The sequence below is a fragment of the Nerophis ophidion genome, linkage group LG11, assembly GCF_033978795.1.
Source record: "Nerophis ophidion isolate RoL-2023_Sa linkage group LG11, RoL_Noph_v1.0, whole genome shotgun sequence".
Lineage (NCBI taxonomy): Eukaryota > Metazoa > Chordata > Actinopteri > Syngnathiformes > Syngnathidae > Nerophis > Nerophis ophidion.
The window spans coordinates 19,007,518-19,030,848 of NC_084621.1; the positions used below are offsets into that span (position 1 = coordinate 19,007,518).

Below are 23,331 nucleotides of genomic sequence, written 5' to 3' on the forward strand. Positions count from 1 at the left end.
CATTTTTACTTTGAAATCTCTAGATCAACTTCAGATCCATCTATCAATTATACGTTTTTGGTACTTTTTGAATAATGACACTTAAAACAAAACAAAAAAATCACACTTAAGGTCTCAGGGACCCGAAAAGGTTCCACTCATAAAAGTGTTAAAAATAAGTCAATAATCAATAAATATAATTTTTACTTTGAAATCTCTTGATCAACTTCAGATCCATCTATCAATTATATGTGTTTAGTACATTTTGAACAATGATACTTAAAAGAAAAAAAAATCACACTAAAGGTCTCAGAGACCCAAAAAGGTTTCACTCATAAAAGTCTTCAAAATAAGTCATCAATCAATGAATATCATTTTTACTTTGAAATCTCTAGATCAACTTCAGATCCATCTATCAATTATACGTTTTTAGTACTTTTTGAATAAAGATACTTAAAAGAAAACAAAAAAAATCACACTTAAGGTCTCAGGGACCTGAAAAGGTTCCACTCATAAAAGTGTTAAAAATAAGTTAATAATCAATAAATATAATTTTTACTTTGAAATCTCGAGATCAACTTCAGCTCTATCTATCAATTAAACGTTTTTAGTACTTTTTGAATAATGACACTTAAAACAAAACAAAAAAATCACACTTAAGGTCTCAGGGACCTGAAAAGGTTCCACTCAAAAAAGTGTTAAAAATAAGTCATTAAATATCATTTTTACTTTGAAATCTCTAGATCAACTTCAGATCCATCTATCAATTATACGTTTTTGGTACTTTTTGAATAATGACACTTAAAACAAAACAAAAAAATCACACTTAAGGTCTCAGGCACCCGAAAAGGTTCCACTCATAAAAGTGTTGAAAATAAGTCAATAATCAATAAATATAATTTTTACTTTGAAATCTCTTGATCAACTTCAGATCCATCTATCAATTATATGTGTTTAGTACTTTTTGAACAATGATACTTAAAAGAAAAAAAAATCACACTAAAGGTCTCAGAGACCCGAAAAGGTTCCACTCATAAAAGTCTTCAAAATAAGTCATTAATCAATGAATATCATTTTTACTTTGAAATCTCTAGATCAACTTCAGATCCATCTATCAATTATACGTTTTTGGTACTTTTTGAATAATGACACTTAAAACAAAACAAAATAATCACATTTAAGGTCTCAGGCACCCGAAAAGGTTCCACTCATAAAAGTGTTGAAAATAAGTCAATAATCAATAAATATAATTTTTACTTTGAAATCTCTTGATCAACTTCAGATCTATCTATCAATTATATGTGTTTAGTACTTTTTAAAAGAAAAAAAAATCACACTAAAGGTCTCAGAGACCCAAAAAGGTTCCACTCATAAAAGTCTTCAAAATAAGTCATTAATCAATGAATATCACTTTTACTTTGAAATCTCGAGATCAACTTCAGATCCATCCATCAATTATACGTTTTTGGTACTTTTTGAATAATGACACTTAAAACAAAACAAAAAAATCACACTTAAGGTCTCAGGGACCCGAAAAGGTTCCACTCATAAAAGTGTTAAAAATAAGTCAATAATCAATAAATATATTTTTTACTTTGAAATCTCTTGATCAACTTCAGATCTATCTATCAATTATATGTGTTTAGTACTTTTTGAACAATGATACTTAAAAGAAAAAAAAATCACACTAAAGGTCTCAGAGACCCAAAAAGGTTCCACTCATAAAAGTCTTCAAAATAAGTCATTAATCAATGAATATCATTTTTACTTTGAAATCTCTAGATCAACTTCAGATCCATCTATCACTTATACGTTTTTTGGTACTTTTTGAATAATGACACTTAAAACAAAACAAAAAAATCCCACTTAAGGTCTCAGGGACCCGAAAAGGTTCCACTCATAAAAGTGTTAAAAATAAGTCAATAATCAATGAATATAATTTTTACTTTGAAATCTCGAGATCAACTTCAGCTCTATCTATCAATTATACATTTTTAGTACTTTTTGAATAATGATACTTAAAACAAAAACAAAAAAATCACACAAAAGGTCTCAGGGACCCGAAAAGGTCCCACTCATAAAAGTGTTAAAAATAAGTCATTAAATATCATTTTTACTTTCAAATATCTAGATCAACTTCAGATCTATCCGTCAGTTATACCTTTTTTAGTACTTTTTGAACGAAGTAAAACTGTCAATATTGAAACATTTTGGACCTGTTGGCTCTTTTGCTGCACTTCTGAATGACTTGTTGTCATATTGGGCCCCCGGGGGCCACTCTTTGGACACGTCTGGATTTAAAGACACCAGCTAAAGTGTTAACATTTCCCCAGCCAATATCGTGCCGAGTTAGCGCACGTACTTCCACGTCTGCGGCTGTGGTTTAGGACGTGTAGTGAAGCCTGGAGGTGAGTGTGCATAACGAGGTGTGTGTGTGTGTGTGTGTGTGTGTGTGTGTGTGTGTGTGTGTGTGTGTGGTGCGTCCACAGGCCAGTTTGTACCGGGGAGGATACAACCGCTTCACGCCCTACTGATGACATCATCCTCGCCATCAGCCAATCACAATCAAGTTGTACATATGGACGCGTTGTCATGCCAACGACGGTGTATTATTTATGAACACAATTAGTGTGTGTGTGTGTGCGTGCGTGTGTGTGTGCCTCACCAACTACCTCTCTTCGTCTTCTTGCTGGTGTGTGTGACATGTGCCACAAATAAAAGTTGATCCTGGCTTACTTCCTGAAAGAAAGAAATACATTTGTCTTGTTAGTGCCAAACCTTTTTTCCCACACTGAATTTATGGAACAGCAATTGTTTTGCTTTTTGAATTTTGGGAACTGATTTTTTTTTTTTTTTATAGCCAATGATGCTGTTGGTTTCAATGAACTGTGAGCAGAATGTGTTGAAAAAAAAAAACGTGTTTTTAAAATTCAGTGTAAAAAAATGTGTGTTAATTCACTGGAAGTGGGGCTTCAGTTTTGAATATTTCTGTACTGAAATTTACACACCAGATTTTTACCCTGTAAATTTTTACACACTAGATTTGTACAGCGCTTTGAGTCACTAGAGAAAAGCGCTATATAAATACAATTAACTTCACTTCACTTACCCACTGAAATTTTAAAAACTGAATTTTCACACTAAGTTTTTACACACTGCATTTTTACACAGTGAATTTTTACACACTTGTTACACAGTGAATTTTTACACTAACTTTTTTACAAACTGAATTTTTACACTAAGTTTTTACACACTGCATTTTTACACACGGAATTTGTACATACTTGTTACACACTAAATTTTTTACAAACTGAATTTTTACACACTAATTTTTTACCTACTGGATATTTACACACTGAATGTGTACACATTAAAATTTTACACACTGGTTTTTTTACACATTGAATTTTTACACAAAATTTTTAAACATATTTTTTTACACACTTCATTTTTACACATTGGGTTTTTACACACTAGTTTTGTAAAACGCTTTGAGTCACTAAAGAAAAGCGCTATATAACTATAAATCACTTCACTTCACTTATACACTGAATTTTTACAACAAGTTTTTTTTACACACTGAATTTTTACGCACTTGTTTCTTACACACTGCATTTTTACACTCTGGATTTTTACACACTAATTTTCACATACTGGGTTTTTACACACTAGATTTGTAAAACGCTTTGAGTCACTAGAGAAAAGCGCTATATAAATATAATTCACTTCACTTACACACTGAATTTTTACACTAAGTTTTTACACACTAATTTTTTACCTACTGGATATTTACACACTGAATGTGTACACACTAAAATTTTACACACTGAATTTTAACACACTTGTTTTTTTATACATTGAATTTTTAAACATATTTTTTTTACACACTTCATTTTTACACACTGGGTTTTTACACAATAGTTTTGTAAAACGCTTTGAGTCACTAAAGAAAAGCGCTATATAACTATAAATCACTTCACTTACACACTGAATTTTTACAACAAGTTTTTTTTACACACTGAATTTTTACGCACTAGTTTCTTACTGCATTTTTACACTCTGGATTTTTACACACTAATTTTCACACACTGGGTTTTTACACACTAGATTTGTAAAACGCTTTGAGTCACTAAAGAAAAGCGCTATTTAAATATAATTCACTTCACTTACACAAATTTTTACACTAAGTTTTTACACACTGAATTTTTACACACTGGATTTTTACAAACTGACTTCTTACAAACTAATTTTTTACACACTGAATGTGTACACACTAAAATTTTACACACTGAATTTTCACACACTTGTTTTTTTATACATTGAATTTTTACACTTGGTTTTTACACACTGAATGTGTACACACTAAATTCTTAAACACTGAATTTTTACACACTAAATTTATACAGATTTTTTTACACACTTAATTTTCACACACTGGGTTTTTACAGACTGAATTTCTACACACTGAATTTCTACACAGAAGTTCTATATTTAAATTTTACATACTATTTTTACACACAATTTTTACACACTGAAAGTGTATACACTGTAGTTTTACACACTAAATTGACATTGATTTTGTACTCTAAATTTTGAAACATAATTTTGAAAACCGAATTGTCACACACAGAACTTTTTTTTTTTTTACCCAGCAATACTACGCTCCATCTGCCTCACCAAGTTAGCTAGCTGATGTTTTTGATGACTTCTTTCTTTAATTCAACTAAAATAATTACTTTGTGTCTTCCCGCGCTTGTGAAAACAAAGTTCGGTCCGTCACAAGCGATGAGCTAATGCTAACGCTAGCGGAAGTAGGGTTGACCGTCACTTCCGCTACTCGTAACCTAAATGTTTCTCTCTTTTTTTTCTTTATTTCGAAATATTTTTTGACACTAAATTGATGTTGATTTGATTTTTTTCAAACATTAAACCATATTTATAATTTACGTGTTTTAATTTAATTTCATTAACCGGATGTGGGCAACAAAAATTTATACCCTGAATTTAAAAAAACACCGTATTAAACAGATTTTGCTCACGGATTCAATTCAATTAAGATGAATATTTTATTAAATGAACATATATGAGAAAATATGTAAGTATTGCATTTTTTTTTTAATTCAGTGGAAAAAAAATAATCAATCGATCGCAACTGGACTGTTGGGTTTTTAACAGTTCCTTTATTATCCAAATTCCACTTCCGGTTAATGAAATTAGATTTAATTCTGTTTGATTAAATTTAATTTCATTAGGGGTAGGTTGATTGGCAACACTAAATTGGCCCTAGTGTGTGAATGTGAGTGTAAATGTTGTCTATCTGTCTTGGCCCTGCGATAAGATGGCGACTTGTCCAGGGTGTAAGCCGCCTTCCGCCCGATTGTAGCTGAGATAGGCACCAGCACCCCCCGAAACCCCAAAGGGAATAAGCGGTAGAAAGTGGATGGATGGATGGTAATTGAATTGATTCAAACACAATAACCGTACTTCCTTGAATTGCCGCAGGGCATATAGTATGCGCCTGCCTTGAATTACCGCCGGGTCAAACTCGTGACGTCACGAGTGACATTTCCCCTGTCATCATTTTCAAAATGGAGGAGGCTGATTTCAATATCAGTCATTTGAAATCGCATAAAGGGAAGAAGATTAACCTATTCAGTAGGATTTAAGGTCCAAGCTTACATCACACTCAAATTTTTACTGCATACCTTTGGTAAGTGCCGGAGTGAGAAGAGGTTTTAAAATAATTAGCCCATGCTTACTTTTACCCCATGCCTTTGGTAAGCGCAGGAGTTAGAAGAGGTTTTAAATTAAATAGCGCCCCGGCGGCAATTCAAGGAAATACGGTAAATCTAATTTCATTAACCGGATGTGGGTTTTGAGATTGGAAGCAACAAAAATGTATACTATCCAACAATTTTCTACCGCTTGTCCCTTTTGGGGTCACTGGGGCCTATCTCAGCTGCAATTGGTCAGAAGGCGGGGTACACCGTGCACAAGTCGCCCCGCTCTGAATTAAATACTTTTTTTTTTAAAAGCACCGTATTGAACAGATTTTGTTCACTAATTCAATTCAATTAAGATGACAATTTCATTGATTTAAAATATGTGAGCAAATGTGTATTGGGATTTTTAACTTAAGTGTGTAAAAAAAAAAATGTAATCGATCACAACTGGACTGTCAGTTTTTAAACTGTTACTTTAAAACTCAAACCCCACTTCCGGTTAATTAAAATGAGATTTAATTCTGCTTGATTCAATGACATGGGATAGGTTGATTGGCAACACTAAATCGGCCCTAGTGTGTGAATGTGAGTGTGAATGTTGTCTATCTGTGTTGGCCCTGCGATGAGATAGCGACTTGTCCAGGGTGTACCATGCCTTCCGCCAGATTGTAGCTGAGATAGGCACCAGCGCCCCCCGCGACCCCAAAAGGGAATAAGCGGTAAAAAATGGATGGATGGATGAAATTGTCGGCGTAAGTTAAAATTAGGTTACATAAACTATATTTTTGTAATACATTAATTAGTGGTTATATTCCAACATCATCTTCAACGTAAACATTGTAGCAGAGTGGACCCTCGCTTTAAAAGTTTGAAAATAAAGCACCTTCCTGTTTTCCTTCACTAACTGCATGTTTATTTCCATTTCATAAACGCTTCACAGGACATTTTGCAACCAGGATGTTTGTATCGCAGGCGGAAATAAAGCGTTGTCATACACCAAGCCTCGCTTTCTTTAAGAGCAGGAGAGAATGTTCTGGAAATGTTTTTATTAGATTCTTCAAAATGACAGTTATGTACACAATATTTACACAAATGCTGGTGCTCAATCTGCAGACGTGGAGGAGGAAGGGAGCCAGATGTTAGTGAGCGGCAACATCCATACTTACTATGTGCCAACATAAAATGGATGGGAGAGGGGAGGTGAGGGGGGAGGGGCGCATGCTGAAGAGGAGAGAGACAAGAGAAGGATGGGAGGGGCTTAGAAAGGTACCAAGGAAGGGATGATGAGGTCATAGAACATGGGAGCAAAAACAGGTAAATCATGATTGGAGCTTTTCACAGGCAAACAAAAAGTGTGATTTCATTTCTGCGTCTTATTGAGCGACGTCAGCAGCGTGGAGAGGGAGAAGACTCGTGACAGCGCGAGGCTCACGTCGGCTCGCTTGAGACTTGCTCCAAACGGACCCCCTCCTCGCGAGCGCTCCTGCAGCTTGGCCGGCTGAGGGGTCCGGGGGTGGGGGGTGGGGGTGGGAGCGAGGACAGGGGACGAGGTCAAACAAGGGGAGGAAAGAGAAACATGTTGAGATCATCATGGTGACAAAGCACAAGGACATTCTTCCTTCATTCAATGGCCACATGTGAGTTGGCGCAGGCCTGCTGACTCAGCAGAGACACACTTACCATGTGTGGGAAACATCAACACATGTACACCTGGGGCAAACCGCCTGACATGACACTTGAATACTGCAAAAGAATACTTGGGACTAATCCTCGGTCGGGAGATCCGTCAAAGTCTTCCTGAAAGGCCAGGCGGGTCTTGCTGTCCGGCCAGAGGAGGCGCCATGTTCTGTGGTCCTGCATCTCCTTCCAGAGTCCTCCTCTAGCATACAAACCGCTCGTGGGCGGGGCCATCCACCACAGGCGCTTGACTCCTCCTCCGGCCAAAGGTGTGCCGTGATGTCGCCGGCTCCAAAGTGCACTCTAGTCCAAAGCTTTCACTGGCGACTTCAGGGTGGGCGCGGACTCCCGAGGACCCGGGGCGGGCGGGCAGGACATACAAACCACTTCTGGGCTGGTCTTGGTTTCTCAGTCTCTTTGAGCTGACCGTGCCCGACTTGGTCTGGCTTGGGACTTGGTCTTGAAGGGCTGTTGACTTGGAGGAAGAAAAGATAACAGAAGACTGTTAGCGGTGTATCCGACAGTGCGAGTGTGGCTGCGATGGGAGGAGCTTAGAGCGTGTGTATGTATGTGTGTGTGTCAGGCACTATCTCAAGCATGTTCCCTAGCTGTGTGTGCACCTAAGTGTGTAAGAGTGTTAGCCCCGCCCTCTCAGGAGGCAGCCAGAGTGGCTGCGCTGTTTTTGCAGTCTATCTTTAGAGGGTCCGAGGGTGTGAACGCCACGCCGAGCTCAGTAAGGAACTCGGTACAGGACTCTAAAGAAGAGAAGCCCAGAGTGGACTGCACATACTGCACCGCCAGGTCCGGCCTGAACCTGCGGACAAGCACAGACAACAATCACACCTTCAGCGTCTCCAATGGGGGGCGGGGCTAAGGAGGCGCCTTACGTTTTAAACATTGCCCGGAGTGCCACCTTGCGCTCCCGCTCGACAAACTTGTCAATGAGGTACGACGCCATGCGAGGAGCCTCCTGGTACAACTTGAAGAAGCGACAATAATTCCCTAAAGCCCAGGCGGCGCGGAGGGCGAGCGCGTGAGCGACGCACGCGTCCGCCTTCAGTGCTGGGGTCAAGTAAACCAGCTCGGTGATGAGATCTGCAGGGGGACACACGCTGGGTGAGGAACATCACGGCTTGGCGGGTGTGCTGATGGAGGGGGGGGGGCGTGCTACCTCCTGAGTTTCTGGTGAAGATGTAGTACAACAGGCGGTACGCCGTGAACTCGCCAATGTTCTCGGAGGGGTTGTCCTTGTAGAGCGCCTTCAGCTGCGTCTGGCACTGGTTGAACTCCTCGTGGTCGCCCTGAGTCACACAACAGTCCTGGGTTAGATGTGCCCCAGTGGAACTTGGCTCATTGAATAGCTCTGGTCGCGTAGGGATGATGTTCGAAAAACCGCTTCTCCCAATGCTTCGATAAGAAAGGAACTGAGTCCATGGATTCAAATCACTTTTTGAGAGCCGGTTCCCATTATCAAAGCCACTGTATTGTATTTTCGACCATAGGGCACACTGTAATAAAAGGCGCCGTGTTTTACGGGTGCTATTTCTCTACTTAAGGCAGCGTTTCTCAAAGTGTGGGGCACGCCCCACTGGTGGGGAATAGAGACATGACAGGTGGGGCGCGAGAAACGGGAGGAGATTCCACTTAAACATTTTTTTTTTTATTCTTAGATTTTTTTTTACAACCCCGTTTTCTATACAAACTGTAAATCACTTTGTGATTCTGTCTGTGAAATCTGATATATAAATTAATGTAAATGACTTATTTTTCCTGTAGGCTTTACATTTCTAGGTAGAAGCGAAAGTTTGACAGACGCAACAGTAACTAATGAGGGCGGGGCTGAGCGGAAAAAACTTTCGCGCGGATGGGTAGCAGGCTAATGTGTGGACCACAATTACACAAAATGGATAAATTGGGTTCATATAGAGTTGCATACAGAATTGTTCAATGCAAAAAACCACACACAATTGCTGAGCAGCTGATTCTCCCCGCTGCAATAGGCATGGTGTCAGTCATGCTTGACGAGACAAGCGCAGCAAAATTAAAAGCTGTCCCGCTGTCAAGCGACAGAGTTGCGAGACGTATATGCGACATTGCAAGTGATCTTGAGGAACTCGTAGACCAGGGGTCGGCAACCCGCGGCTCCGGAGCTGCATGCGACTCTTTGATCACTCTGATGCGGCTCAGCTTGTCACGGCCAGCTCAGCTTGTCAAACCTCGGGACACGCCCACGGCCGCGCGCGTCTCCGTCAAAGACATGTGGGTGTCCAAGTTAAAGCGCCTGACAGCGCACCTTGAAGATGTTTCACGCCAGAAGGCCGTTCTTGCTCGGAATCACAAACGGTGTGATATTGAAAACCTTCCCAAACCAGACAAATTTGTGTTCGAAACTTGGAACGCTATCCCCGACTTTTATGTGAACATGAAAAAGTATGCACTTGGAGTCCTGTCCATCTTTGGATCCACATACAGTATGTTTGTGAGCAGGTGTTCTCCAACATGAACTTTATTAAAAACAAACATGGCACACGCCTCGCAGATGAGAGTTTACAATCCTGTGCGAAGATAAAGGTGACGTCATACAGCCCGGATGTGGAGACGCTGTGCTCTGCGGTTCAGGAGCAGAAATCACATTGACCACGTATGATAAATATTTTAATTTCCTATAATTTTGCATATATTCACATTTTTTAATTGTTCAGTGAAATAGACATTTTACGGCATTTTGGTTCTCTGCCAGTGAATAATTTAAGTTTGGCGTTTTTTTCCATTACTACAAGGAGGACTTAAATAGACATTAAGTATTTTACTTAGCTTTCAACCCGACGTCTTTTTCGGAGTTAAAACGTTTTGTTGCATGCAGACATTTTATTTCATTTTTTCTGCAGTCGTTCATTGATTTAATAAACGTAACCCATCATAGTTTGTTTATACATAGCACAAAGCCAAAAGAAAACTTTAGATGCAGTGTTATTTCATTTTTTTATTTTTAATCTTTATTTTATTTTATTTTGTAATTGTTTTGTCCTGTCCAGCTTCCCTGGCAAATCAGATAGTTGATATAGATGCCTATATCGGCTGTTCACATTTACTTTACAGAAGAGAAGTGTAGGTTACTTCTCTTGTTGCCTTATTTAAATTTGACTTTACTAAATGTATTTATATTATTTTGTGCAGCCAGGCTGGAGCAGCAAGGGATAGAAAGAGAAAAAAAAGGAAGACAGAGGGGGAAATTGTGGGAATCAGATGGGGATTAGACAGTGTTATTTCATTTTAAATTTCAAAAGAGTTTTGTGGCTCCCATTGTTTTCTTTAATTTGTGAAACGGGTCAAAATGGCTCTTTGAGTGGTGAAAGTTACCGACCCCTGTCGTAGACAAATTAAAATAAAGTCGTTTTGCTTTACAAGTGGACGAAGCTACTGACAGCAATAAAGACTGCCTGTTCATCACGTGCGTCCGCTTTGTGAATGGCAAGTCATTGTGCGAGCATTTACTGTTTTGGAAATACATAAAACATAGAACTACTGCTGATGAGCTGTTCAAGATAATAGACAGTTTCCTCAAAGAACACGACCTTAAATGGGAAAACTATGTGGGCTTTTGCTCTGATGGCGCACAGACCAAGCCAGGGTTAAGAAACGGGCAGCAGGCTCTAATAAAGAGGGTTGCACCAAATGCGCATTGGACACACTGCGTCATTCAATGGGAAGCACTCGCGTCAAGGCAGCTCAGCCCCGAACTCAATGACGTTTTAACAGATATTGTGAGCGCGGTAAATTTTATCAAAACACGAAAAAGTGGCACTTTTAATTTATTTATTAGGGAACTTGATGCAAGTTATTTGATTTATTATTGAACTTGATGAAAGTTATTTGATTTATTATTGAACTTGATGCAAGTTAACACTTTTATATGAGTTATTATTTATCTTGATGCAAGTTATAACACTTTTGTTTTATTTATTATTGAACTTGATGCAAGTTATTTGATATTATTGAACTTGATGCAAGTTATAACACTTTTATTTGATTTATTATTGAACTTTATGCAAATTATAACACTTTTTTTTTATTTATTATTGAACTTGGTGCAAGTTATTTGATTTATTATTTAACTCGATGCAAGTTATTTGATTTATTATTGAGCTCGATTCAAGTTATAACACTTTTATTTGATTTATTATTGAATTTGATGCAAGTTACAACACTTTTGTTTTATTTATTATTGAACTTGATGCAAGTTATTTTATTTATTATTGAACTTGATGTTATTTTATGTTATTGAGTTTGAGTGTATACAACTTGATGTTACTTGATGTTCAATAAATTTGAAAATGTTAAGCTTGGCATTAGCATTCTGTTGGGGCGATGGGGCTTGAAAACTCCTCCTTGTCCAAAGTGGGGGATGACAAAAAAAGTTTGAGAATCACTGACTTAAGGAATAAATAAAGCACAGCGTATTTTTGGGCGCAGGCATGGTTAAACATACGCATATGTTTTAAAAAGGCAGCAGGAGCAGAGGTGGGTAGAGTAGCCAGAAATTGTACTCAAGAGTACTGATAATTTAGGGATTTATTACTCAAGTATAAGTAAGGAGTAGTCACCCAAATATTTACTTGAGTAAAAGTAAAAAGTATGTCGTGAAAAAACTACTAAGTACTGAGTAACTGATGAGTAACCTGTTCGTTTATTGATGACGGCAACAAGCAATGCACAAAAACATTAAAATAGCAATGAACAAATTCAGAGCCAGGAATATCTCTTAAGCAACTAAAACAATAATATATATTTAATAATATATATTTGGTCTTACACTGTATTGAAAAAAAATTTGAAAATGAATTTAACCTTTGCAACCTCATTATACTATTGGCTAAGTTTTATATTCTTAAATGTAAGTTTCTCAATACCCGACCAGTTTTTTGTGCCTTTAGAAAAAGATTTAGAACTCTACATTAAAACACTTTCTGCCTCTAACAACCAAAAAGCTGTGAAAACAATGTGTTCCAAATTTAAGTTATTTACTGAGATTGAGTGAGCCTATGGCTTTGCACTTTATTTTATGTAAATATATTTTTTGCATTCTATTTGAGTTACTTTGAATTTACAACCCCCTGGCGCTGTTTTGTACGTTTTTTATACTTACTTTGATTATTATTTTCAACTGTTTGTTAATGTTAAAATTTATAAACAAGTGTTTATTAAAAAAAAAAGTGCAGTTAATCATGTGACCGCCTGGCTCTGTTTGATTGGTGAAACGGAGTCAAACGTCACCAGTGACTGCATTTGATTGGTGAAACGCAGGCATGTGATAGATCCTACTTTGAAGGTCTGTCTGACAAAACAAAACAAAGCGTGCATTAACAGATCGATAATCAGTAGCGAGTAAGGAGCTCAATGTAGATACATGGAGCGGAGTAAAAGTAGCGTTTCTTCTCTATAAATATACTAAAGTAAAAGTAAAAATACTCTTATAAGTACAATTTATCCCAAAAGTTACTCAAGTAGATGTAACGGAGTAAATGTAGCGCGTTACTACCCACCTCTAAAAAGGAGCAAAGCTGAGTTGGTTTGTACTTTATTGAAGTATTTATCAATGTACTAAAATTATTTTTGGATCAATCCTCATCCACAAATCCATCAAACTCCTCATCTTCTGTGTCCAAAATGAACAGCCGGGCAAGTTCTCCAAACACACCAGATTCCCTCTCGCCATTTTCAAAATCAGTCTCGTTGCCATGGGGCTCGGAAAAAGTAAAAGCCTACTTCTCTTGCCCCGTTGTGCGTATGGGTTCACTAACGTGCTGGTCCCCTTCTTCTCCACAGTGTGCTTAAACGAGGTGTCGAAAGAGAGGGTCCATGTTGGTGATGTGTTTGTTTATTTACAACGCACATAGCAGCACTATATGCTCACTGGGGGCGTGCCTTTAGCGTCCTCTCACCTGAAACCTTCACCACTTAACAGCCGCATGCTGTCCTTAGTCACGTCGCCTTTCCTCCGTATAAACACCGTGCCGGCCCAGTTATATAACATCTATGGCTTTTGAAACTCACTGCACACACATCAACCTATCCAGATTCCATAAGAGATTCGATAATGGCATCGACATCAATCATTTCTTAACGAACATCATCCCTAGGTACGCGGCCCCATTTAGCCTTTCTCCAAGAAAAGTGCCTTAGGTTTGAGTCGTTTTCAGCTGCAATAAGTATAAACGTTCCTTCAGAGTTCCCCGAGAGGTAATCAAGAATGGCGGAAGAGTGCAAGATTTTACGAAACGGAGAGAAATTTAGCAAGCACTCCAATGGAATGACTTTGCCGTGATCACTTCGTTAAAAGTTTGACATACTTTTAAGGTTTAGTATTTATCAAGCACTGCAGGGTTTCTCCTAGACTGCCAAGATACTTGTGGCGGTGGGGGAGTGGTCACCATGACGGAGAAATTTGCAAAATTCGCTTCGATAGGCTTCATTAAAAAGACAAAAAAAATGTTCATAAACACTTTTTAAAAATCTGTTACCGTATTTCTCGGTCTATTGGGCGGACTTAAAATCTTTAAATTTTTTCGAAGATGGACACTGCGACTAATGTAAAGAATATTTCTGGTTGTGTTTATCAACCTGTAAGCTATTTTATTTGGTACAGAATCAGAAGTACTTTAATAATCCCCGAGGGAAAATTACAATTTTCAGCAGAATCCCATTCAAGATCAGACAAACATTACAAGGAGACAGAACAGGATTGCTGACAGGTCTGCCACCTTACAAAAAAGTGAGATACAGGTAAACAATGGGGGGTAAGAAAAAAAATTAGTCTAAGCCTGGGCCCCTAGAGAGGGGGTCCAGACTGAGGCCAGCGGAGGAAAAAAAATAAAAATAAAATACATGGTGTAATAAGTGTGACCAGTAGATGGCAGTCACCCATAAGAGATATGTGTAGACAGAGATGACGCCAGTAAACAACACCAAAGCTTTAAATGTTTCATTGAGAATATAGAACATTAAACACGGCACTCAAATTGTCAAAATGTTTTAGTACGACTTTGAAGCCGCGCTGCTTGATGGATTGTCGCAGAATTATGGCTACCATAGTTAGACGTACTGTGATTCAACATATGGTATTATTATGGTGTGTGTATAAGGACCCCAAAATGTCACCTATTAGCAGACATTATCTTGGCTTTTTGTCTCGCAATATAATGCACAACCAACTTTTCTCTTTTCTTACCTATTGTTACCTGCTGATGTGTGTTTGGGATCTACATAGGTCCTGAAAATTTGCGGCTGTCCGCCATTGTAGTACATACTCGATAAAGTACTTATTTTTCTCCATCTATTTGCTAAAGGACATTACTCCGCTGCTGTTGCCTTTTCTAATATAAAGTAGCGTAGAGTTCTAACTTATATCTGTCAGTAGACTCGCTGTGGAAGCACTAAAACATACCGGTGTAGTGACTTTACATTTTTTACCCACGGAACTTTCGTTATTAGAGAGTTCCGGTCGCACTGGTTTTTCCACGCGATCGAAGTCTAAATGTCATTAAAACAGTTAGCTCCATCTTTTGACACTTCTTCCACTCCCGTCCTTGCACGCTACACCGCTACAACAAAGATGATAGGTAGAAGACGTTGTTTTAGTGGAGGCACGTAAATAAGACCGCCCACAAAACAGTGCATCCTGAAGCGACTGTAAGATGTGTAAAACATCATCAATGCAACATTTTGACCAAGGAACCACCATTACATGTTATGTAAAGTACCAATGATTGTCACACACACACTAAGTGTGGCAAAATTACTTTCTGCATTTGACCCATCACCCTTGATCACCTCCTGGGAGGTGAGGTGAGCAGTCTGCAGCAGCAATGGCCGCGCCCGGGAATAATTTTTGGTGATTTAACCCCCAATTCCAACCATTTATGCTGAGTGCCAAGCAGGGAGGTAATGGGTCCCATTTTTATAGTCTTTGGTATGACTCAGCCAGCCCAACGTACCGATCTCAAGGCGGACATTATAACCACTAGGCCACCGAGTATGTAGACCACAAGGCAGACTTTTCATGTAGAAAATAGTCATTATATGACCCTTTTAATGCGCCTAATAATCAGGTGCGCCTTTTGTACGAACATAGACCTCAATAGACCCGCTCATCAGTAGTGCGGAAAATACGGTATGAATTAGTGTTAAAATATATTGATTGTCTTGCCACATTTACAATTGTTGCTGCTCATTGTACAATGTACTATTAGCACGAGACTACTTCTGTCCTTCCATGTCCCTGACTGAAGAGGCGAGCATGACACTTGCTTGGCGCTGCTCTAGTTGGAATACTCTTTTTAACACTGTCCTCTTCAAATATTTTCACATTATGTTGTATATTAAAGTTACGTCCACATCGCTGACACGTTCATACTGCAACGACCAGATGGTGTGGTTTGGATTTGATGTCAGTTTTTTCCCATTTTAGCAAACACACCGTCCGTGCCTAAAAGGTGATTGGCGGAGAATGAGGAAGTGTGTGTTCGTGTAAGCGCAGAGACGAAAGTGTTTGCATTGGAGGTAAAACCTGTTTGAATGGTGCCGTTTGTTATAGGATTGGTAATAAAAGTTAAAAAATTGCGTCAGACTGTGTGATTTCTTCAACATAATTAATAACAATATTATTTAACTAGTATTATAATCAATGAGCAGTGGAAATAAAAATGCGGATTCAATTACATAGTAAATAATAATAATGGATTAGATTTTATATAGCGCTTTTCTATTATTAGATACTCAAAGTGCTCACAGAAAAGTGCAAACCCATCATTCATTCACACCTAATGTGAAACCCTGCTTTGACACAGAACGCCACTCACTGTTGGCATTGGACAAAGGACTGACCTTTTCCAGGGCAATACGTGCGTGACACTCGTACACGTCCACAGTGAAGTCGGTACGAACTCCTTGGACCTGAACACAACTTTTTGTTAGGTCAACAAAACGGGCCAAAACTAGGGCTGTAAAATGTGCAGGGTACTACCGTGAGGTCCTGCCGTATGGACTTCATCTGTTCACAAGCGTAAGTGTAGTCCTGGTTGGTTTTCCAGTCAGCTTTCACAGCCTGTAAAGATTTCCTCAACACCTGCATGACAGGAAGAAACATTGTCAGCTATGTTTAACTCCGCCAACATGCCTTTCCAGCCAGCAGTAGCTTACATGAATGGGGCGAACAGTGGAGGGGTCGGGGGCACAGGTGAGCCTCAGGTACCGCTTGGTGATGTCCTGACACGTTCCGACAATGGGGCAGTCCTCCCAGCTGAGGCTCTCCTGTGTCCCATCGGGCAGGTCAAAAGAATTAATAGACAGCACCAGAGGCTCGGTGCGAAGCTGCTTCTGGAAACGCGCTGCTCTGCTCAGCTTTTTGGCTTCCCTGTCGGGGTCATGGAAGTCAAGACCAGCGTTACCACCTTTTCTCTTCTTACCAGCGCCTGCACCGGAGTCTTCCGTGTTTCTAGAAAAGAGACAGGAAGAGATTATTCAAACAATGTACATATTAGGTGTGTGAAAAAAATAATCGAATGACTCACGATTCTTATTTGTAATGATTCATTATCAAAAAAATCAATACTAAATTTAAAAAAGAAAAAAGGATCTGTCCTGTCCAGCTACCCGGACACAAACTTAAATAAACACCTAACTGTCTGAACAACAAAGATATTCAATTGTCTTATCGATTATTTAATTCAACCTCCAAGCTGTGCTGTCACAGCACAGAAAGATCTCACCGAGAAATACCAGACAGAGGTGCTTATATGGCGCGTTCAAGGGCCGCTGAAAGGGTAGGACAACTAAAAAGTAGATTGCCACAAAAAATACTTTTTATTTGCAACACACTTTTTATTGAAATAAATTTTAAAGTCCTGAAGTACAAAGCAATATTTCAAACAGAAAGCTTAGCCTTCAAAACAGATATAATACTAATAGTAAAAGACTATCAGTGAAGCATTAGTAGTAACAAAGCATTACTAACAGTATTTATTTTAGTTTTTTGATCCTAAGATTTCAGTGTATGCACAGTGAGGTCCACAAGTATTTGCACACCCTGCAATTTTGCAAGTTCTCCCATTTAGAAATTAGGGGGAGGTGTGAAATGTTCATCGTAAATGTATTTCCACTGTTGGAGACATAATCTAAAAAAGAAAATCACATTGTATGATTTATGTGTATGTTACATGGGTTCATAAGTATTTGCACACATGAGAACATTAATATTTAGTGCAGAATGCAATTCCAGAGGTCCAATGTTTCCTATAGTTCTTTAGCAGGTTTGCAGGGATTTTGGCGCACTCTTCCACACAAATGTTCTCCAGATCTTTCTGGTTTCGGGGCTATCGCCGAGAAACACAAATTTTCAGCTCTCTCCAAAGTTTTTCTATTGGATTTAGGTCTGAAGACTGGCTAGGCCACCCCAGAACCTTGATATGCTTGGTATGGTGCCACTCCTTGGTTATCCTGGCTGTCATTGCCATGTTGGAAGACCCAATGCTCTGACTGAGGGAAGGAGGTTTTTGGCCAAAATCTCTCAAGATGTGGCCCAGATCATCCTCTCCTTAATGGAGTGCTGTTGTCCTGTCCCCTTTGCTGAAAAGCACCCCCAAAGCATGATGCTTCCACCCCATGCTTCACTGTAGGGATGGTGTTCTTGGGATGATGCTCATCCTTTTTCCACCAACCCGACAAGTGGAGTTTATACCAAAAAGTTATTATATTTTGGTCTCATCTGACCACATGACTTTCTCCCGTGATTCCTCTGGATCATCCAGATGGCCATTGGCAAATTTCAGATATGGGCTGACTTACGTAAGGGAACCTTCTGTGCGATGCATGATTTTAAAGCACTATACTGATATTAGCCTTGGTAAGAGTGGTCCCAGCTCTCTTCTGCTGGACATTCACCAGCTTCTGCCGTGTAGTTCTGGGCTGATTCCTCACTTTTCTCATCGTCGGTGACGCCCCACGAGGAGAGATCTTACAAAGAGCCCCCGACTGAGGTAGATTAGCAGTCATGTTTAGCCTCTTCAATTTTCTAACAATTGCTGCTACAGTTGATCTATTCTCAACAAACTGCTTCCCAATTATCCTATAACCTTTTCCAGCTTTGTGGAGCTCTACAATTTTGTCTCCGGTCTCTTGACAGTTCTTTGGTCTTTCCCATGGTAACAGTTGGACCTTCACTGATTGTGGGTTGCACTCTAATGAGCTCCAAGGGGTGCTGGGTGGGTGATTAGTTGTGGGGTAAATGTGAACTTATTTTAAGGTAGACTGACAGCTCTTTGAGAATCATCATTCTTGCTGATTCTCATGTGTGCAAATACTTAGGAACCCCAGTAACATACAAATGAATCATAAAAAAAAATAAAAATCTTACAATGTGATTTACGGATTTTTCTTTTTGGATTATATCTCTAACAGCAGAAATACATATTGGATGAACATTTCACACCTCTCCCTCATTTCTAAGTGGGGGAACTTACAAAATTGCAGGGTGTGCAAATACTTGTGGACCTCACTGTATAAATATTTTTTGAGCACAATATTGCAATTATACTAACAGTGCTAATCTTTTGTCACAATAACCATGACAGTGCTGCGCAGTGCGATAAATTTACTCACCAATTAGACTAAAAAAAAGACTGTGCAAGTTTATAAAACAACTTGTCACACGTGCGAAAAAGGATCTCAACCCTTCTATTGCATTTTGCTCCTAAAATAAATACAAGGAATTTGATAAAACTAATATGAAATTTCCGCTTATCTGTATAGCGTGTTTGAAAAAAAAAAAGTATACTATTACCAAATGATTGATCACTCGCGCTAAAGGCTGTGTGCTCACACACTCGATCCAACACAGATGAAACTACATCTAAGTTGAAGAAAATGGTCAGTAAGATGCGGTTTCTTTCAACACCAATGGACAAACTGCACTGCGCGCTAGTAACTATGAGGGTCGGATGGAATATTGAACAACAAATCCATGAAAGAAGTGACAAAGTGTCCTTTCAAATAACACTGTTTGTTGACAAGAAAATACTGATATGGAAGCACATTCACTCTATTCATTAGGCAGATGTAACACAAACCAGTGAAATATTCTTTAAAACTGCAGTCAAAGTCGCTGCTAGCCTGCTAAGCTTACAAAAACAGCTCAAACAGACTGCTGAGTGGACTCAGTGACGTCACTAGGCAACAGGCACCACCTTTTAAAAGGCACACGCTGAAAACTTAACTGCTTTAAGCCAGATATTTGAAGTACATTTTTTTTTAGGTAACATTATTTATTAAAGAGTAGGGCAAAAAAAATTGGCATGATTAATTTTTCCATATCTGATCTTGATTAAAAATTTGGATTTTATTTTTTTTTTACATGGATTGTTTAGGATATTAGAGAGTACAGTTGCATCCCTACTGTTTACTACTGCAGTATGTTGTAACAGACATTTGCACCATGTTTGATTGGGGTAATGTATGCTGACAGCTGTCATTTTGTTCATATCTATAAGCATGTTTACGAGAAGTGAAACCCACGCTCCATTCCAGAGTATCAAAGTAGTAGTTCCGCAGCTATATCAATTACATTTTCTCGTAAAATTAAAAAGTAACTATAATGATTTTCAGAAGCCAGCCTGTCACACAGAATCATGAAGCAGTTGGCAGGTTGGTGTTCCTGGCCAACATCTTTGTGTGTTTATTGTTAAAGGTCAATTATGTTCATCTTGCTGCTGACCTTTAAATATGTCCTCTTAAACTACGGCACTTTTTCACATTTTGTTCTTTTGTCTTTTTGTTAGCTGAAGAACAGAGCATAGATGAATGTTTTTTTTTTAAAGAAGATCCCTATACAATATCCTACCCAAATACCCTACTGTGCAATGTTACCCTTAGAGTGCAATACGTCCGACACCGATTGTCATCACTTTATTACTCCTATTACTCTTGTTTTGTTCTGTATATTGTACAATTTTTAATATTGTACAGGATTAAGTTGGAGTCCTTAATCTTGTTATATGCAAATATAATGACAATATAGTCCATTCTATTATAATCGATTGGAGATTATATTTGACTATTCTTATAATATTTTTCAAGGCTTTTTTTCTTACCTTGGATCCTATTATGCCAAACCTACTTTTCTTACTTGTGGAGTCCTTAATCTTGTTATTTGCAAATATCATGACAATATAGTCCATTCTATTATAATCGATTGGAGATTATATTTGACTATTCTTATATTATTTTTCAAGGCTTTTTTTCTTACCTGGGATCCTATTATGCCAAACCTACTTTTCGTACTTGTGGAGTCCTTAATCTTGTTATATGCAAATATAATGACAATATAGTCCAAAAGTCCATTCTATTATATTCGATTATTCTTATATTATTTTTCAAGGCTTTAATTCTTACCTGGGATCCTATTATGCCAAACCTACTTTTCTTACTTGTTGGTCCATGCTTTTGTGCATTTGGGATCAGTCCCGAAATTTTTTAAACAAAGCATGGTAAGGATATTTAATTACGCCACCCGATATTTTCACTTATGGGTTAGTTCATGGGCCAAACTTTATCGGGATATGGGTTTTAATCCATATGGTCCAGGCCTACACTTTGATAGCGACCTTGCTACACAGTTTAGGGATGTTCTGTTTTTAATTGAGCGTTAAAAATACAAAAGTGCCAAAAATGGTGTCCCGCGAATTGGTACTATATCGGCTCAAGGGTGAAAGGTTCCCATCCCTACTGTCATTACTATTTACCTCCTTCCCCGGCTGGCTTTTCCCCTTCCTCGTCCCCGCTCTCCATGTCCTCGGTCCCGGTCGCCGCCACGCCCACGGCCGCCTTTCTGGTTACGTCTCGACAGCAGAGGTCGAAGGTCACTGGAAAGGCTGCTGTCTGAGTGGGAGCCAGAATCGCTGGGGTATACCAAGAATAGAATGACAGGGAGTTAAAAACAAACAAACATCAAAGTAAATGGATTATATTAAAGTATTATTAAAGTGTCTTGTACCTGCGCCGGTGCCTTTGGTTGCTGCGGTCACGGTTTCTGCCGTGGTTGGGGGAGGGGGAGCGCGAGGAGGAGTGGGATGAACTGCTAGATGGACTCCGTTGAGAAAAGATGTTCCTGTAATGTCCTAATCTGTGACCTCTGCCTCGCGACGCAGCAGCTGTACTTGCACCTCGACTGGCTGAGTGGTCTGCACCTCTGACCGCCAGCCAGCGAGACGTCTTGCCCTTCAAACTGTAAGGTAACGTGAGTGGTCATGCTCGCCATGCACGTGTTCTGCAAGGCTGGCTACTAAACCTACTCTGGCAAGGGCTCCCGGTCCCAGTCGATGGTGTAAGCAGAGCCATCCTTTAAGCGGTCCTGCAGAACCTCCTTGAGGACCTTCTCCGTGCGGTCTTTGTCGTCCTCCGTCTCGCATGCTGTGAAGCAGCGCTGCACATACTCCTTCATGGCCGGGGGCCAATCCTGGGGTCTGCAGCCAACAGAAACCAGACTGCGGGTCAAACTGTCCTTCAATCAAAAATGCTGTGAAACATGTATAGGGCTGCGCGATAAAACAATATCAATATAAATCCCCACACATAATTGATATTAATGAAAAAAAGTTTGATTTCTTTTTTCCTTCTTGGGGGAAAAAAAAACGGAAGTTGTGAAGCAAGGTTGGTTGCGCGAACAAAGGCACTTGCTCTCTGGTAATTGAGCAACGCAGGAAGAGATCATTTACCAGTGGGTGTGACACGCTAACAGCCAATCAGGTGACAGTATCAAGTATCAACTTTGGTTGATTCTTTGCATGGAGTGAGAAGAGAAAGTCAAAATGAAGAAATTGTGGCTAAAAGAGAAAATCACCTGGACCGTATGGCACTTTTTTCAAAGGGACCGTCATCAGGCCAATGTGGTGTGTAAATGATGCAACGCAAGACCGCTAATAGACAGATAGGTAGTACTTTATTGATTTCCTCAGGGGAGTTCCCTCAGGAAAATTTAAATCCAGCAGCAGTGTACAGAAATGAGATTGAATTTAAATAGTAAAAAGTAAATAAGAAATAAAAAGGGGTACATGTTATTGTTTCGCATCCCCTGAAATCCTAGTACCCCCCTCGTCCCTGGAGAGGAGTTATACAGTCTGATGTCGTGTGGGACAAGGAAGTTTAAGTATAGTAGTCCATGACACCACACCACCTTAGCTGTGCTCACCCTTTAGAGGAGTGGTTCTCAACCTTTTTTCAGTGATGTACCCAGTGTACATTTTTTTTTTTTTTAATTCAAGTACCCCCTAATCAGAGCAAAGCATTTTTGGTTGAAAAAACAAGACAAAGTAAAATACAGCACTAGGTCATCAGTTTCTGATTTATTAAATTGTATAACAGTGCAAAATATTGCTCATTTGTAGTGGTCTTTTTGAACTATTTGGGGAAAAAAAAAACTTGTTGAAAAATAAACAAGTGATTCAATTATGAATAAAGATTTTTACACATAGAAGTAATCATCAACTTAAAGTGCCGTTTTTGGGGATTGTAATAGAAATCCATCTGGATTCATAAACTCAATTCTAAATATTTTTTCACAAAAAAAGAAATCTTTAACATCAATATTTATGGAACATGTCCACAAAAAATCTAGCTGTCAACACTGAATATTGCATTGTTGCATTTCTTTTCACAGTTTATGAACTTACATTCATATTTTGTAAAAGTATTATTCAATAAATATATTTATAAAGGATTTTTGAATTGTTATTTTTCAATAAATATATTTATTAAGGATTTTTGAATTGTTGCTATTTTTAGAATATTAAAAAAAAAAAAAAAACTCACGTACCCCTTGGCATACCTTCAAGTACCCCCAGAAATACGCGTACCCCCATTTGCTGCTTTAGAGCACAGCTGTAACTAACTTCTTGCCACTAAA

General features: G+C 38.8%; 2 protein-coding genes across 5 annotated transcripts in view; one reads left to right on the forward strand and one right to left on the reverse strand.

Annotated features, from left to right (window-relative positions):
* The window catches only part of rbfox1l (RNA binding fox-1 homolog 1, like), a 40,573-nt gene extending 33,875 nt beyond the window's left edge, over nt 1–6,698 (forward strand). For both annotated transcript variants that reach the window (XM_061915277.1, XM_061915278.1), the window contains one exon: nt 2,469–6,698. In XM_061915277.1, the coding sequence (XP_061771261.1) occupies nt 2,469–2,513 (45 nt within the window). In that variant the 3' untranslated portion in view covers nt 2,514–6,698. The remainder of the gene's footprint in view (nt 1–2,468) is intronic.
* A 35-nt stretch (nt 6,699–6,733) lies between these two features.
* The window catches only part of leng8 (leukocyte receptor cluster (LRC) member 8), a 28,582-nt gene continuing 11,984 nt past the window's right edge, over nt 6,734–23,331 (reverse strand). For all 3 annotated transcript variants that reach the window (XM_061915274.1, XM_061915276.1, XM_061915275.1), the window contains 9 exons: nt 21,722–21,892; nt 21,424–21,654; nt 21,173–21,328; nt 16,578–16,872; nt 16,402–16,503; nt 16,263–16,331; nt 8,551–8,680; nt 8,267–8,474; nt 6,734–8,193 (listed from right to left, as the gene is read on the reverse strand). In XM_061915274.1, coding sequence (XP_061771258.1) covers nt 8,031–8,193; nt 8,267–8,474; nt 8,551–8,680; nt 16,263–16,331; nt 16,402–16,503; nt 16,578–16,872; nt 21,173–21,328; nt 21,424–21,654; nt 21,722–21,892 — 1,525 coding nt within the window. In that variant the 3' untranslated portion in view covers nt 6,734–8,030. The remainder of the gene's footprint in view (nt 8,194–8,266; nt 8,475–8,550; nt 8,681–16,262; nt 16,332–16,401; nt 16,504–16,577; nt 16,873–21,172; nt 21,329–21,423; nt 21,655–21,721; nt 21,893–23,331) is intronic.